An 18399-nucleotide genomic window follows, 5' to 3' on the forward strand; every position below is an offset into this window, starting at 1 on the left:
TGTCTTCCCCAGTAAAATCCTTGGCAAAGCCGCAGCAGCAATGGCAGCATGTGGTGGCTGAATGTGGGTGGGGGCACCCACCAGCAGTTTGAGCACCTGTGTCAGGCTGCATGCCTATGGGTTGGCATATGTGTTTTCTAGGCATGTCCCATTTCTTCTGACTGCAGCCCAATTGTATCCTAAATCATACACCACCCCAATGCAATTAATGTAGAGGGAGAGATGTTTGAGGCAAAAGAATGACTGAAGGCAGATTAGGATGCTTAGCTTTATTGATAAAAGAAATCAAGATGTTTAAAGATATTCACTGGCTAGGAGAGCACAAGCAAAGGGAAATGGGTTTTTTTGTCTCATGGTTTTGGTTTTTTTTAAAAAAATGTGTGCTGGTAGTAATGCAGTTAGCAAGGCATGAAATGAAGTGGATATTCTTTAACAGATGCCCCTCAATCTTCAAAGCTTCTGCGACAATGTCCGTAGTGCCTGAATGAACGTCATGGAGTTAAACTGGTAAGAGAAAGAAAAAGCACAGAACGTGAAAACCACATATAAAGTTTGCTCTTTACTCATGAAACAGAAAACAGAAGGGCCATAAGATCTGTGGAATTTGGCAACCATTGCTACATGTGCTGCTGCTGGCATCATGATAACAAAACATCCCCATTTTCCAACTTCCATTGCTCACTGATGCCTCAAAATTCTGGGTAAGTGAAAAATCAGAGCTGAGTCTGAGTTCGATCTACACTAGAGCTTTCTATCAGTATTGAAGTTCACTGATAACGGCATGGGCACATTATACATTCCATCTACTGCTTTTCTCACGTGATTTCCTGCTTTTTATTCCATATTATCTAGAATAACGGAATAGATGTCTTTGGGTGTGCTACAAGGTATAAATGTGCAAGGGGGAGATAGTGTCTTCATGGTGAGATTGTACTGATATGACACGAGGTGTAGATCAAGTCTTGTTTGGAGAATGTCTTAAATAGGCTGCAAATAATGTAAGTTATACTCACGTCTCTGCATTGCAGTACAAACAGTGGTTTCTGTATGTTACTCCATTAGAAGCACAGTGGAGTCTTCTGACTACATCGGAGCACCGTCTGGGATAATCAGGACCACAATAATGCTGCAGATAGAGAGAGAGAGACAGACAGAGAGAAAGAGCGAGAGAGCGAGAGAGAGAGAGCACAACACAGATTTTAAAGTGTCTCCCCTCTTTAGCTTTAGACTATAAGATAACATCTTTGATTATCACAAACCTAATGATACAGGCCTTAGCTAGATGGGGCGAAATCCCCGGGTGATCCCCGGGATCATCCCTCCCTTGCCCTGGGATCTCGCCCTACCCTTTGAGCCCATTTTTTCTGTGGTCCTGGGCTGAGACCGCAAAATGTGTGGCCAGGTGTTGTGGTTTGTCCCAGTTCCTCATGAGGAGCCAGGACCCGCGCACAGGGCGCAGAGCTCCTCAGGAGCACTGTGCCCATTGGGTGGGGTGGGGTGGGGTGGAGCGGGGAATATATATATATATATATATATATATATATATATATATATATATATATTAGCTGTACCCTGCCACGCGTTGCTGTGGCTCAGTCTGGTTAAATTGAAAAGAAAGAAAAGACAAAGCGGATGTTTCTAATATGTTTAATTTCACAATGCTTGTGGATATACAATATTTTAGTTGTTCCATTGTCTGTGTAGATATAGAGATTGTCTGGTTATAATTGTCCATGTGAGAAGCAATCTGTGTCTAGATCTAAACCGCACAATTCTAAAGATTGGCCCTGAGCTTTGTTGATGGTGATTGCAAACGCCAATCGAATTGGGAATTGCAATCTCTTAAATTGAAATGGCATATCTGTTGGAATCATAGGAATGCGAGGAATGAGGACATCTTCACCTTTGAAAGGTCCTGTCCAGATTGATCTCCAACTAGAACAATTGCCACTTCGTCTATAGTTGGAGCATTGAATCTTCGCACATGTTCTCCATCAGGCGTTTTGTCAGCATGAATAACAATCTTGTGTGTATCAGATGGCATCATGTCAATTGCTGTTTTGAACAAATGTACTAAATTGTTTTTTTCGTGAAGTAGCTGTTGCAGTTTTGAAACGATGGACCTTTTTATGCCGGTATAAATTCCGCAGCGTGCATTCAATTCATCATTGCCATCACCAATGAAATACATTTGTAGGAATTTATGTTGACTATCTTGAAACGGAAGGAAGGAGCCGGCTTTATGATAAATTTGTCCTTTGACTTTGAAAGTTGGCATAAATGGAGCTGTGATGATTTCTGCGCTGAACGACATCATTTGGAAGCATGAGTTGTATTTCCTGATGTTAAATAGGAAATGCTTTGATTCTGCGGTATATCCGGCAAGCAAAGTTTGTAATGGCTCTGGTGGTTCTCCAAGTTGAGGCAGTTTAATTTTTCCAGCAGCGCAACACATTCCTTTTGTTTCTCCATTAAATTTAAGAGCCTTGCGATAACGACACACTTCAGTCACAGTGCCGATGAGAACATGCCGCCTTAAACTATAATCATCAGCTGGGTTGTACCGGAATGCAAGGCGATTGTAATCGTGTGATTGTTGACCACGGAGTCGTGTTTGACGCTGATGTGCTGTTTCTCATTGACGTCTTTCAGCCCCTCTCAGCCTGTCGCGTTCATTCTGTTGAGAACAAAGCAGATCTGAAGCTGTAGAACGCGATTGCCGTGCTCGCAATCGTGCATCCTCAAGTCTGGCTGAACGTTGCTTGGCTGGTTCCTTGGCACGTATTTGAGGCATTCTTTTTCTTTTTTTCTCGTTTGCTGATGCCCGTTCTTCCTCAGTCTGATTTGCAATTTCTCGTCGCAGTGCTTCCGCTCCGTGAGTACGACGACCTAAGTGTGATCTTCTGCGAGGCATTATTTGGATGAAGTAAAGCAAATTGTTTGGTTTTTAAAAAAGGATGTTTTTATGGTGAGGAGGTTAGCGGAAACTCATGGCAGTTACCCTTCTTCTGAACGTGTAACTGTCACAGGTGTGACATCTATATTCACTCAGCCAATTGTGAGAGTACATGCAAATAGGAGAGGAGGCAGAGGGAGCAGATTGGCCTACTGGTTGGTGATGTCACAATGATCAGCAGGACTGGTTTTGAGGAGGCCTATTTCTTCGATTTTAAGACAAACCTTTGACCCCATAGAGAACATATTTACATAACAACACTCGCGTATTCGAACGCAATGCTGTGTCAAAATTTCAAAGCAATCGGTGAAGAACTTTCGGAGATATAACAACAGTAACGAACGGTCTTTTTCATATATATATATATATATATATATATATATATATATATTACCTTTTGTGCACAAGTGCTCGTGCACATCTTCCCCTTTAAGAAAAAAACAAAAACAAAATGGCGGGTGTGACGCCTCTCCTTCTGAGTTCATCACGCACCGCGTGTGAACAGAGGGGGAGATCTCATGATAAAAATATCGCAAGATCTTCACCCCTCTGTCACACTAGACCAGTAGTTCTAGCTAAGGCCATAGTGAGCGCATACTGAGGATCAGTCACCTAATATTAAATTGTAGTGTGCATGGCAAATTGATGGTGCAAATCATGCTTCCAAGAGGCAACAAAATAAGAGGTTCTCATTTAAAGCCAACCATCCATGAGTACCCCCAACTCATTCCTGTGGTGGGAATGTTGCCACAGTTGATGGTGGACTCTAATGGAGCTATCCAAGGTGCTTGACCCCCATCCCACGCCAGAACATTCCTGCAAGGAGGGGATGTTTCTACGGTTGATGGCGTTGAATGCTGTTGAGAAATACAGGAGATCAAAAAGTCACACTCCCTCCATCCATTGTCCACTGTAAGTAATCCACTAGGGAAACAAAGGCATTTTACACCCTAACAAGATGGGATTATGTAGCCTTCTGATCAAGTATCTTTATTCACTGTGGCTTCCAAAAAGATTAGAGGAAAGATCCTAAAACCTGTTGCTGTAAACCGGGGAACATTTGACAATTTGAGAAACTGTCCTGGGCACCAACACAAAATGGCTGGCAAGGGAAGCATGGCAAAGGACAAGTAAAGACTGAGTATCAGGCAGCGGTAAGGTCTGGAACAGAACACACTAAAGAAGACTTTTGAACCTGCACTTTTCAGCACCAACAGAAACCTGTTTCACCTAGCTCCAGCGGCCAGTAAAACAATGTGTTCATTCTTTTTAAAAAAATGTGTGTGTGCCAAGAATGGAGTCTGGGGGCACCACATAGCTATAAGCTGTGCAACTGGTGATTGACTGACATGGTCAGTCCCCCCTGCCCCTCCACTGTGCGTGGCTCATGCCTCTTTTCCAGTACAATCATAAGAACCTATTGTTAGATACCACCAGTAAGTAAGCACGGGTGGGGGGGGTGCTGGGACATGCAGGGAGAGTGACCACTTCTTCTTGCAAGGGTGAGTCCCAATGCCACCGAACCTCATCTACTCACTGCTACCTCCAATCTAACTCTTGCCACACCCTCAGAGTTCAGCTGCAGTGGGGCGGCCCCCTTCAGGCATGATCCACTGGCAACAGAGAAAACTACTCCCTCCCCCAGGGAGGAGACACCTTTCCCCTCCAACACTTGGAAGTAGTCCCTCATGGAAATTGGCGCCCCCATCTAGGAAGGGGCAAGGCAGACACAGCAGCAATCTTCCACGCACGTGCCCTGACCTGGATTAACACATATATCCTGAACTGGATTAGAAGGATCAATGATCTGATGTAGTACGGGACAGCTCAACATGTAGTTAGGACCTCCTGAGTTCTTCCTCTCAATCACTGCATAAGTGTATCATGTACAGACAGTTTCACCTCGCATCGACTTCACATAATTATGAATCCAAGGGGAATATACAATCAGAGAACTAGTGCTACTGGCCTATAGCCTAGAGCATGAGATAAAATTCCTATACACCACAGTGACTCTGCCTCTCCCCCAAACGATGTCAATGTTGGTGATGCACCCAGCACCCAGGAGAGCACAGCTCGCAGAGACTCGGTTCCTAGTCCAAAATTTCTGTAATGCATGCCATGTAAGCCCTCTCACCCACAATTAAACTGCGGATGACGTAGATTTTGTTTTGGACCAACCTGGCATTTTTCTGTTATATTAGTAACAAACGTTCAATTATTATCTTTTGTACAAACCCCATAAGTGCAATGATGGCATTTTGGGGGGGGAGGGGGAGGCTGGCCTCCCCAGTCTCCTCACCTCCCTGCCCACCAGTGCAACCTACACATTTCAAGAAGGGAGGACTAATCATTTCTAAAACATCTCTATAATATTCATGGAAGAGGATGTGTGTCCGTCAATCTGTTAGAATCATAGACACAGGAAACTTGGTGTGCATACTATGGGACCCCACCATGCCAGGGACTGCGCCTAGGAGTCCCAGTGGATGTAGCTTCACTCAGTCAGGGTGGACGCAATGTGTCCAACTTTGGCAGCTGTGTAGGTTTGCTTGAAAGCTTCATTGTATCAAATTTAAAGCGCGTCTAATCCGTGCAAATCCATTTAGAAGTAATACATAAAAATGTCTGGAGCAATGTTTGTCCCAAAAGAAGAATTCAAGATAGATAATGCTTAGGTTATTTATTCAGAAATCACACTAGGGCATTGCAAGCAAAAGAACAGACATAGAGCATAGAATAGCCTCTTTTTTTGGTGATCTGGGATTGATATTTTTTATTGCTGACATTTCTTAGTCTTGTGAATCTTCAAATTACTAGCATCTTCCACGGTATCGCAGCTTTAGCCTTCTACCACTTCGGCTGGGAAGAGAAGATAAAACCAAGAACTCTGTGAGCGTCCAGAAAATGCATTACACTCATTACACAGTAATCAGAAAGAAGCTATTACTGACTAAGGTAACTTGAGAATTGTCAAAAGTGGCGCCTATTGCTACATTTCCTGCTGGTGTCAACACCTCCCTTCCCTAAGCTTTATTGCTCATGTATGCTTGAAAATTCTTTCAAAGTAAATGTTCTGAGCCTTATTGGAACAAAGATCAACTGAAGCATTTTTTTAAAATAGGCTACAGAGTCAGGGCTGCCTACAGAGAAACTCTGCTCAATCTTTTCATTTCTACATCTTCAATGAAAACGATACTCACATATATGCATTACAGAAAGAACACTGGTTGTCATACGTTTTGCCATCAGACCCACAGTGGGGAGAGTATTCCAGGGTGCAGAATTGTTTTGGATACCCACGACAATAATCCTGAGGAGAAAGCGAATGGCACATGTTAAAGGCATCTCCAGTCCCACTTTACAGGTAGATATATGCCAAATGGTAAAAAGAAGTTGACCACACATCTTATGCATATGGACTGTACAAGTATGGTAAAATGATTGTCTGTATTCACACTTCTTCCGGAAAGATGAAGAAGAAAATTCATGTAACTAAATTTAGTTTTCCATAAATGGAATGGGTAGGCACCTTCCATCTTCAAGCAAGAGAAATGAGGGTTACAGGAGCCCCGGAGACCCAGTCCCATGAGGTAGAGTTGAAGGAGTTGGACCCGGTTCGCCTGGAGAAAAGGCCATAAAAGGTGCAATCCCATGGGTTGCACCCTCATGAGACAGAAGCTTCCATGTATCCAGCATCCTTCTGGGCTGAAGCCAGCAGTTGCAGTGGTGAGGGAGAAGCACTGGAGAGCTCCCTGTCTTCCGATTTCCTCTAGCTGGCTTTTTTTGCCTGTCTAATGATGGCATTTCAGAGGGGGTGGGTATGAGGCTGGCCTCTCCCATCTCCTCACCTGCCTGCCCACCAGAACAATTCCTGTATTTATTTATTTTTTGCACCAGCTGTGAGGGGTCGGGGGTGGTATTCAGATCGCTGTTACAGGGGAAATGTGGCATTTAATCTTGAAAGTGAAAGAAAGTGATTTCTCAGTCTCTTGCCTTCCCTGGACAGAAAGAGAAAGCAATGACACCCCTCTGGCACCTGATGACAGACTAGGCTGAGGAAACAAAGGGTGGGTGTGGGTGTGAATCTACCACCTTGCCCAGTCCAACACCCGAGCCAATTGTCTCACTGTACCTAATGTGAGGGCCAGCCCTGAACCCAATTCCTTTGTTGTAAGCAATTTTTTCCTCCCCAGAACGGAATAGTTATTATCAAAGGTTACAGATTCACAAATTAACACTCTGCAAAGCCCCCCTCATTTTTTATCTATAGATGCGAAGGATTGCATCTATAGATTAAAAAAATGAGGGGGGGGGGAAGGAATGGGGCAGCAAGAGGGTCAGAAGGAGGAGAACCGGTTTGTGTCCCTGTCTTCCTCCCCTTCTGGATGCCCAGTTCCTCTCCTCCCCTTTTATATTTTTTATCTATAGATGTGATCTTTTGCATCTATAGATTAACAACAACAACAACAAATGGGGGATAGGAGCCAGAGGGGGAGGAAGACAGGGACATGAACCAGCTCTCCTCCCTTGCTGTCCCATTCCTTCCACACACACACACTTTGTTTTTTACCTATAGATATATTTTTTTATCTATAGATGCAAAGGATCACATCTATAGATAAGAAATAAAAAAAAAGAACGGGTGGGAGGGGAACAGGGCAGTGATAGGGAGGTCAGAGGGAGGGTCCCTCTCTTCGTCCCCCTCTGGCTGTCCCGTTCCTCTTACACCCGTTCTTTTTTATTTCTCATCTATAGATGTGATCCTTTGCATCTATAGATAAAAATATATCTATTACCAAAACGTAATAAACTTAACACCCCAGGACTAGGAGAGCAACATAAAATAATGCTTAGGTTTTTAGCTTGGATTTTACTGGTAAGGTGCCTTGGAGGGATCTGTATTCATAAAGATGGGAGAATATATTATATATATATCAAAGCTACAAAAAGGGGACAATCATGTAATAAGAATAAATAACTGGCACTCACCCGTTCATTTATTCGTCCGGTGACAACATCTAGAACCAAAATATGTGAAACATAAAAATTACACTGCAAATCCATATGTTCAACAGTAGTGCATTTAAGAACTTTTTTTTTAGCAAGTAGAAATGAAGGGCATTTGTTTTATATCTTATATTATCTCAGATGTCATAGTGATGTTTGGTAATATGCAATAGGATTTTTTTTAAAAAAAATTATTATTATTATTATTATTATTATTATTATTATTATTATTATTAAAATCATTAAACAACAATTAAAATCAATACAGCTACAATAAAAATAATTCCATAGGTTGCAGTTCCAGAGTTCCTGGAAAAGCATCCCGTACGATTTTGGGGAGCTCTGTCTCTAGTGGGGAAGGAGGTCCACAGGCAGAGAAAGGGGCCCTTGGAAGCTGCCTTTGTGGGGATGGAACGTTCTGCCACTGTAGTTACTCTGCCGCTAGTATTCCAACGGCAGACAGGGCAAAAACAAGACATTCTGGGGCCAGATTAGGGAAATGGCTATAAAGCGCTCTGTTTCCCCTTGCACACCCCTGTATTAGGGATCAAATGGTACCAGTTCTAGACTGGCATCCTTCATTCCTCTCCCCTTGGAACCAATGGGAGGCAAAAGTTCAGAGAGAAACAGAAAGGAAGAAAAAGACTTTTTAAAAGAAGGGGGCAATTTCTACACCTGCCTTTTCCCCCAGGATCATCCCTGGATTATCGCTGTGCATCCAAATGACACACAGGGGATCCCGAGAGCAGGCAGGGACAATCCCTCCATTTTTCTTGGTGTACAGAGGGCCGGGAAAACATTCCATGCCCACCCACCACCACCAGTGCAGCAGGGCTTAGGATGTGGCAGTTCATCCGCTTGGTGCTCTCCTTTGGCTCTCCCTGTTGGATTGCTCTGTCCATTTACTGTCCTTGATAGATCAGTTGAAAGGAAGATGATCAAATCAATGAGAAATACTTCAATCAGTTGACAACACTAATTAAGACTATAAAAGACATAAATGTGTTCAATATCTAGCCATCTGGAAGCCAATACTGTTGATTTCAGTGGTACTTCCACCTATACCGTATTTTGTATTTGTGCTTTTAACCTGTTGGTTGTTTTATTTTGGTTTTAATTTTTGTGAACCGCTCAGAGAGCTTCGGCTATTGGGCGGTATAAAAATGTAATAATAAATAAATAAATAAATAAATAAATAAATAAATAAAATACTACACATGCTTAGTTAGAACTGCACCTATGTGTGCACTTTGTATGTTATGGGAGCTATGTGTGGTGGCAGCTCTCTACCTGGGTGGGTGGGGGCCTCCACAGGCTGGACTGGGAACCCGGATGGCTGAATTAGTCCCAAGGCTGGAGGTTCACCACCTCCAGAGGCTAGATGGGGTGAATGTTTGAAACCGGTTCCAAACTTCTTCTCCCAGGCATTTAGCAATATGTAATAAGCCTGGGCCTGTTTTTTGGCTCATCATTTTTAAAGTTGTTATAGTGGTTTTAAATGTATGTGTATATTACATGTTTTTGTGTTTTTTAATTTTTGTATTTTGTATATTGTTTTTAAGTGTTTTTATCTTTTGTGAATCACCCAAAGAGCTTCAGCTACGGGGCAGTGTACAAATGCAATAAATAAATAAATAAATAAATATAGAATGCAGATTGGCTGCCAGGCTCTATCTGGAGTGTGCCATTCTGGCATAGAGAGCTTCCATGTGACAGAGCCCATGCCAAATGACAGGCCTCTTGCATCCATGATAGTTCTTCCAGGGTACCCCCTGGCACATGGGATCGTGTCATATGGAATCCCTGTCAAGTATGTCTACGGGTCATTTCTGAGGTGGAGAGTAAAATGAGATATGAGTCTCAAGAAGCAAACAAGGAGCAGGACCCTTTGCAATAGGAAACATGACTCACCTGCGTACACAAAGAACACCATCAGAGTAAGGAGCAGGAAGCCTCCCAGCTTCATGGTTGTGTGTGGGTGTCTGGTGGTCCCACCAATTAGCCCTCTTCCAAGTAGTAGGCGTTGCTCAAATTCCACTGGTAGAGGCAAGGTCTGTCTTCTCTCCCATGTCTCTCTCATGTATATATGCATGTATTTGCAGCCTGGATGATGAAATCTCCCTGCCCTAAAGAAAAAGTATGTGTTGAAATGTGATATTATGAAGGATTGTGGTCAGCTACCTTTTTTTGTGCAGAACACAGAAAACAAGGAACATGCAGTCACTACTGTGTTGGCAAACTTTTGACCCTTTCATAGCAAATATTAAAAAAAGGTATACTGACAAATTGTGTAATCGCTGTCCATACAAATATGTGTTGGCAAACCTTTGACTCTGTCATAGCAAATATTAAAAGGCTGTACTGCATTTTTTTAAATGACTGTCCATACAATTCTCAGCTGACTTTATAGCAATCTACTATTTATTGGATTTGTAGATACTACTGATATAATCTCATTGCTGAGGAAGCAAATGCAGATTTATTTTCTGTTATTATCCTATTGGTGTTGGCAAGTGAAACTTCAATTCTTTGTGAGTGGGCCAATGGTGTTATCCAATCAGAGAGTGAATCATATATTGGATCTATAGATTCACTTTAGCTTAAGGAAGAACCGGATGACATCCAGAAATATCAATTCTGTTTAAATAATGCTAATTACGATTTCTGTGCCTTTTCAACTTTGGGCAGATCTATATTAAGCAGGATACAACACTTTGAAAACAGTTTGTAAACAGTATATGCATTGTGTCCTGGGTCCCTCCAGTTGTCAATACTGTAATAAACCTTTATAAAGTAGTAGTGCAGATCCCACCCCACTCTCGTTAAATACTTGCTAAATAATGAGAGGTGAAATGGGGGGGGGCACACATACAAGCTGAGACAGGTTTGTGTTTTCTATGAGTTATGTAGTAAAAGGAAAGGTGGGGAGGAATTGCTCGCTAATAGAACTGCCACAAGACAAAACCAGCAGGACAACAACACAGAGAACTTTAACAAAGCAGGAAGGACATGGAACAGCACCGTTTGTTGGCTGGAGGTGTTGCTTATTCATCACCATGTTCTCCTCCTAAATTATACAAACAACCACATTTTAGAAAGGTATATAATTTGCTAGCCAGAAAGGATTTTTGTGTTTGGCTGCTAAAGGGTTTGCAACTCAGAGGATGATCATGTGCAGCTGAGGGGTGGGCAACACATGGCCTTCCCCATGTTTTTACCTACAACTCCAGTTCTCCCTCACCATAGCCTACATGATGGGCATTGCAGGCCAAAAACATTTGGAGGGCTGCAGGTTGCCCTCCCCATGCAAGTGATTTTCATGGCAATCTCTCCTCCAAGGCTGGACCTCCTTGAGCAGGCACAGGGGCCTGGTGCAATATCTCCTCCATCTAAGGGTGACAATATGACCGGACCTGCCCAGATTTGTCCAGGTTTTTGATGGCAAATCCGGGAGGGGGAGGGGAAATCCGTTTTTTTTTAAAGAGCTGCTCTAATGGGAATTAACAAAAATGCTTATAACTCTGTCATTTTTAAAGATAAAGACATGAAACTTGGCACAATGGTAGCTCTTAGGAAGGGCTTTAGTCATACCAAATTTGAAACAGATCCGTTCATCCATTAATTTTTAAGGATTTTTTTAAAAAAATTGAGGTTTTAAAATTATTATTTTTAAAATCATCATTTTTAAAGATAAAGAGATGAACTTTGCACCATGAAAGGATTTAGGTAGAGCTTTAGCCACACCAAATTTGAAACAGATCTGTTCATTCACTGATTTTTTAGGATTTTTTTTAAAATTGAGGTTTTAAAATTATTATTTTTAAAATCGTCATTTTTAAAGGTAAAGAGATGAAACTTTGTACCATGATAGGATTTAGGTAGAGCTTTAGCCACACCAAATTTGAAACAGATCCGTTCATCCATTGATTTTTTTAGGATTTTTTTTAAAAATGAGGTTTATGTCATGTAGAACAGATTTGTCTTAAATGTGTGCTGTAAAATCAGACATGTGACCAAGGCTATGTTCAGGTGGGCATGACCCCTTGGTACTGGACACACCTCCTTGGGGGTGACCATATTGTCCTCCTTTTTGGTTTCCAAAATATGGTCACCCTACTCCATCTCTTCCATCATGGGAGCATTGCTGATCCTCTGCAGCAATTTCACCTTCTTTTCTTTTAATATGTGTCAGAGTGCCAGTTCTCCATTCACTACAAAGGGACGAGAGTGGCCTTTTGGAGGTTGTTTGGAAAATCAGCAGGGGAAACAGCACAGTGTTGGTGGTTTTCCATGCCACCATACATGCCAGTTATGGGACCAGGATTACCTTAATTACCTGTGCCATGTTGCGGGTAACTATATCATCTGAACGCAGGGTGTGACGTGGGCATAATCTATTTTTGCCCATCTTAAAATCTCTACTGCAAGCCATGGGTTGTGGTGTGTGTGTGAAAACATACTATGTGTGCGCTGCACACTGTGTTCAGATGATATGGCAACCCGCAATGGAGTGCTGGTAATTAGGGTAATCTCCGTCATGCAATTGGCACACACAGAGGTGGAGGAAACAACTGGCATTGCATTATTTCTCCCACTGATTGTCTGAACCTGGACTCTCTATCAGGAAGGAGAGATTGCTAAATTTCTTGAGCACTCTGTAAGGCCCCATCCAGAAGATCTGCCTTTTCTTCACAGTGGGCTCATAGGCCAAAGGGATCTGACATGGAGGTTGTTTTACTGGCACTCCCTGGCAATCTTACGATGCACTTGATCATCTCTTCTCAACTGTGTGAAAACATATGTGCATACTTTAGGAGGGTCTGTTCTACTAGGTTTTTTTTTGGCAGTGCAGTGTTTCTACTGCTGTTTTTGCCAAACATGCACCCTGTTCTCTTATGGACCTAGAAGATGTACAGCTCTTAACATCCACATCTTGGAAGGGCTCTGAGACAGCACTTCTCTGAAGCCAGGGCACACAAGCTAATTTCACAAGCACTCTGCAAGCAATCCGTTCATCTCTCACAAGTGTGATCTGTCCCTCCCCCAGTCTCCTGCATAAAGGCCCACCTGCCTAGGGTGACCATATGAAAAGGAAGACAGGGCTTCTGTATCTTTAACAGTTGCATTAAAAAGGGAATTTCAGCAGGTGTCATTTGTATACATGCAACACCTGGTGAAATTCCCTGTTCATCAAAGCAGTTAAAGCTGCAAGAGCCCTGCCCTCTTTTGTATCTGGCCATGCTAGGCAAGGCTCCTCGGAATTTCACCAGGTGCTGCATGTATACAAATGACACCTGCTGAAATTCCCTTTTCAATGCATCTGTTAAAGATATGGAAGTCCTGTCCTCCTTTTCATATGGTCACCCTACACCTGCCTCCTTCACTCATTGTGCAGCTGCTTTCAGAGGAGTATCTCAGTTTTGAACTCTGAATACTCCATTTGCTGCTCAAACACATTACAGGAATGGACACGGCCTGCTACCTGTATGATGCACATACCATCATACAAGAAGTTAGAATCCAGCGGGTGAGATTATTGCAACATTATTGCCCCAACACCAGTTTGCTCAACACCAGTTTGTGCACACATTTCCCCATCCAGGTCAGGATACATGTGTGGAGGATTGCTTCTGTGTGGTTCCTTGCTCCTACCTGGATTGAGGGCACACTACTTCCAGGTGTTGGAGGCAGAAGACCTCTCCTTCATGAACTGATCAAGATCTGGGGCAGGAAGTATTTTTCTCTGTTGACCCCTCCAACTCCTGGAAGTATTATGCTAATTAAGCATCTCTCCTGGGGCCTTCTCTGTATCTGAAGATCAAGCTGCTTATAGTCCTGTAGCAGCGAAAGGGTTATCAGTCTGAGTGCTGGCTAGCACAGAGGAAGTTGGGATATAAAGAGAAAGCCAGTGGCCAGCAGTACAAGCGTTAACTGTTAACGGCCCTAATAGCCTACACTTCTGGTTTGTCTCCCTGTTTTCTCCAGTCCTCCCAATCTTGCGCCATCAGCAGAAGCTGCTAGCAGCATAGTGTATTGCAAGGGCAGAACTCAATGTAGTAGTTTAGAGGCTTCAACCATCAGTTGGTACATTGTAGCTGAAAATGCATCCCCAGCTCATTATAAACCACTAAATACGTATCTTCAGTCACCGATAGACTATTAACAACAACAATGAGCTAATACTATTTGTGGCTAGTGACTGGAGCTGCCCCAAATTCTGCCCTCCTATAAGGAGGTAGAAATGGAGTGGAGGCTATGGGTGTGTGTGTATGTGTGTTTGCCCTTGCTGTGCTATTGCAGCCCAATGGGGGCCAAACTGTTAACATTTTGTTGGGCTGGATGCTGGCTTTCCTCCCCCTATCTGGTATGACATGTCTCAAGAAGGGAAGACTAATAATTTCTAAAATTGATTTATAGTGTTAACACTGTGAAATCTAGAGACAGGAAATTTGACATGCAAACTATGGGGATATAATTTAAATGTGTCTGTGTGGTTGAAGCTTGCAGTAACACCTTTGTCCTGTAGGGGGAGATGTCCCTAGCCAACACATAGTTTTGCAAGCCATACAGTTTGAAGTCACAGGGGACTAGGGGGCTGAGGGACAGAGTGGGGCAGCCCCTCTCAGGGGAAAACAGTGGACATGGATTCACTCAGTCAGGGTGACCAAATGTGTGTCCAAATCTGGTAAGTGTGTAAGTTGACTTGACAGCTCCACTGCATCGAACTAATAGCTGGTCTTACCCTTGCAAAGCTGGGTATGTTTGTTAGTAATAATATATAGAAATGTATGGAACGATGTTTGTTCCAAAAGAGGAATCCAAAATAAGCAATGCTTAGTTTATTTATTGATAACTCAAAGTAAGATGTTGCAAGTTTTTCATCAGCAAACAGAGCAGAAATGGAGAGCAGAATAGCTTCTTTTGTGGTGATGCTATTAGCAAAGCATGAAGTGGGATGGATATTCTTCACTGTCGATGGTTCTTAGACTTGTGTGTCTTCAAACTCCTGGCATTTTCCAAAGTGCTTCAGCTTAAGTCTTCTACCACTTTTGCTGGTGAGAGAAAGACAAAGCCAAGAGCTCAGTGTGAGCATCCATAGGATGCAAGCTTCTCTTATCACTCAGTAATCAGAAATAATATACTACTGGGTAGGCTAACTTGAAATTTGTTTAAAATGGTGCATATTGCTTCATTTCCTGCTGGTGTCAACAGCTGGTAAAACGCCTCCCTTCTCCACACTTCATTGCCCATCTGTGTCTGGAAATTCTTTCTAAGTAAATGTTCTGAGCTGAACAGGAGCAAGGATCAATTCAAACATTTAGTTTAAATAGGTTACAGATTCATGGCTTCCTGCAGAGAAACTCTGCTCAGCATTTTCATTTGTACATCTTCAGTGAAATTGATACTCACATATATGCATTACAGAAAAAGCACTGGTTGTCATACGTTTTGCCATCAGAACCACAATGGGGTTTGTACTCCTTGGTGCATGCTTGTTTTGGATACCCACGACAATAATCCTGAGGAGAAAGCGAATAGCACATGTTAACGGCTTCTCCTTTTCCACTTTACATCTAAACACCTGCCAAATGGTAAGGAGAATTTGACCATACATCATTTATGTGATACATGTATAGTTAAAATGGTTGTCTACATTCCCAAGATGAAGAGGGAAATTCATGTCACTGAACTTAGTTTTCAATAAGCTGAATGGGTGGGCACCCTCCAGCTTCAAGCAAAAGAAGTGAGGGTTACAAAAATGGTGAGGGGGCTTGGAGGAAAAGTTGGAGTTGGGCACATTTTGTCTGGAGAAAAGGCAATGAAGGGCACAATCTTATGGTTTCCGCTTTGCGATTCCCCTCCCCCCATTTTTTGATGGCACTTCTGAGAGGCAGAGAAGGAGGCTGGAAGAGGCTCAGTCAGGATAGCTCAGTTCCTGGCCTCTCTGGTCTCCTCCCCTCCCCACCCCACCTCCTAGGTCAACCTTGGAGCCCAGCCAGCATGGTTCTGAGGTAGTTATTCCTCAGTCTGTTGCCATCTTACCCCACTATAGCCATTTAAAACTGGGCTCTCTCCCCCCCCCCTTTCAAATATATGGAATGCATTTTACTTTCTTGGCTTTTAATTGAGTTGTTTTGAATAAATTGGTAATTTGGCAAGTTTTTTTTTTTAAGGACTGCAGTTGCTGTTTTTTGACAACACCATTGACAGAGAGGTGTGAATGAGCCACCCAAGGAGACCCGATCAGGGTGCAGCTCAGGCTGATTTCTGGCTCCACTCTCTATGGAGAGTGCCTGCCATGCTACTGCTGCTTTCCAATAGAGCAGTGCAGGGACCCCCCAACCCCCTTCAGAGCCCAGTTGGGGATTCCAAATCAGCCCTGATCCACTATGGGCCTGATCCGGCTTGCTTTGGATCCAGATCCAAAGCAAAATCCAGACATCAGAAGCGAATCGGATGCTGCGGTTTCCCAGGTTTGAGTCTGACTGGGAGTCCATGAGAAATCTCTTCCCCACCCCGCTCCCAGCAAGCCGCTGCCTGTGCCTGACCATGGGACTTACCTGGCCTATCTGCTTGTGCCTGGCAGCCACTAGTCCTCCATGAAAGTTCTATCTTTTCCTAGATCTACACTTGCAAACTATGGCATTTATATTCCCCAGGCACTTTACAAAAAAGTTTAAACAATTAAAATGTAAATATAAAAACATAATAAACCAGGACCATGAGAGCTTAAAAGCAATGATTAGATATTTATGTTGGAGTTGACTTGTAAAATGTCTTGGAAGGATTTGTATCTATAAAATTGGGGCATAATTTTATCCTAAACATTTTTTACACTGTACTTTGCCCTGTTTGGAAAAAGAAAACTTAACTCAAAGCTACAAGAAGGGGACAATCATGTAATAAGAATAAATAACTGGCACTCACCCGTTCATTTATTTGTCCGGTGACAACATCTAGAACAAAACCATGTGAAATGTAAAAATTATACTGCAAAGCCACAAAGCCACAACAATAAGAACACTTATTTTTAGCAACAGGAAATGAAATACATTTGCTTTATAATTCTTATATTATCTCAGAAGAGTATAGTGAGATTTGGCAATGTGCAACTCAGTTTATTGTTATTTTTTATTTTTATTTAATTCATTAAACAACAAACATTATAAAAATATATATCCATAGACTGCAGTTCTGTAGACCCTGCAAAAACATACCGTATAATTTAAAAGAACTTCATCTCTTCTAGTGGAGAATGAAGTCCACAAGCAGAGAAAGAAGCCACATTTGTGGTGACTGTTAGCAAGATTGTTAAAGAAGGAAAACATTCTGTTGCCCTCCTCCCACCACCAGCCCAGCAGCGCACAGGAAGCAGCAGTTCATCCACTAGTTCTTCTCCCTCAGCTCTCTCTGTTGGATTGCTCTGCATTGATAGATCAGTTGAAAGGAAGATGATCAAATCAATGAGAAATACTCTATTCAGTTAACAACACGAAACTCCATAAAACATGTTCAGTATCTAGTTAACTGGAAACCAATCCTGTCATTTCACTGGGACTCCCACCTATATTATGTGTGCTTAGAATTGCACCTATGCGTGGACTTTGTGTGTTATAGAGCCACATGGAAGCTATAAAAGATGATTGTATGTTGGTAGCTCTAGACCGGGGAGGCAGGATGGGTGTGCTCCCCAATGCAGGCTGCATTGGGGAGCCCGGTAGCTGGATTAGGCTCGGAGGCTGGAAGTTCACTATCTCCAGAGCATGGATGTTTGAATCCTGCTCAAAATGCAGGTTGGCCCATTTCTTGGAAACTGCCTCTCTCTCTCTCTCTCTCTCTCTCTCTCTCTCTCTCTCTCTCCCTCCCTCCCTCCCTCCCTCTCGTCCCTCTATGTGATAGAGCCAATGCCAAATGATGGGCCACTTGCATCCCTGATGGTTCTTGCATGGAAGCTGCTGGCATATGGGATGTCATATGGACGCAGCCTTAAGCATGGCAATAGAATATTGCAGTCCTTTCTGAGATGGAGTGAATAAGAAGATATGAGTCTCAAAAGGCAAATCTCTCCAGAAAGGGACTCTTTGCAGTAGGAAATATGACTTACCTGCATACACAACAAACACCATCAAAGTGAGAAGAAGAAAGCCTCCCAACTTCATGGTTGTATGTGTGGGTTTGGTGGACCAACCAAGTAGACCTCTTCCAAGTAGTAGATGTTTCTCAGATACCACGGGCCAAAGCCAGGTCTGACACCTTTCCCATGTCTCTCCCATGTATATATACATGTCTCTATGGCCTGGATGATGAAATCTCCCTTTCCTAAATCAAATGTATGTGTTGAAATGTGACATTACAAATGACTGTGGTCAGCTGGATCTATTTTAATGGTTCTTTTTTTTTGTTTTTTTTTGGTCCAGAGCCCAGAATGCAAG

At 42.7% G+C, this 18399-nt stretch overlaps 1 protein-coding gene across 1 annotated transcript; it reads right to left on the bottom strand.

Moving 5' to 3' along the window:
* Positions 1-5772: 5772 nt before the first annotated feature.
* On the bottom strand, positions 5773-18156 carry LOC134395402 (ovoinhibitor-like). The gene is made up of 9 exons (XM_063121564.1): positions 18072-18156; positions 16895-16923; positions 15377-15486; positions 14955-15018; positions 13402-13448; positions 9878-10092; positions 7949-7977; positions 6160-6269; positions 5773-5818 (listed from the first exon to the last, which is right to left on the bottom strand). The coding sequence occupies exons 1-9, from the start codon at positions 18124-18126 to the stop codon at positions 5773-5775; spliced, it is 705 nt and encodes a 234-aa protein (XP_062977634.1). The 5' UTR covers positions 18127-18156.
* Between the last annotated feature and the right edge of the window lie 243 nt (positions 18157-18399).

The sequence above is a fragment of the Elgaria multicarinata genome, chromosome 3 (genome assembly GCF_023053635.1).
Source record: "Elgaria multicarinata webbii isolate HBS135686 ecotype San Diego chromosome 3, rElgMul1.1.pri, whole genome shotgun sequence".
Lineage (NCBI taxonomy): Eukaryota > Metazoa > Chordata > Lepidosauria > Squamata > Anguidae > Elgaria > Elgaria multicarinata.

Coding starts and splice junctions, on each gene's coding strand:
- LOC134395402 (XM_063121564.1), bottom strand. CDS start 18,126: ATGAAGTTGGGAGGCTTTCTTCTTCTCACTTTGATGGTGTTTGTTGTG. Junction 7,978..9,877: donor GGTGTTCTTTGTGTACGCAG/GTGAGTCATGTT, acceptor TTTTGGTTCTAG/ATGTTGTCACCGGACGAATA. Junction 5,819..6,159: donor TCTTTCTGTAATGCATATAT/GTGAGTATCGTT, acceptor TTCTCTTCCCAG/CCGAAGTGGTAGAAGGCTAA.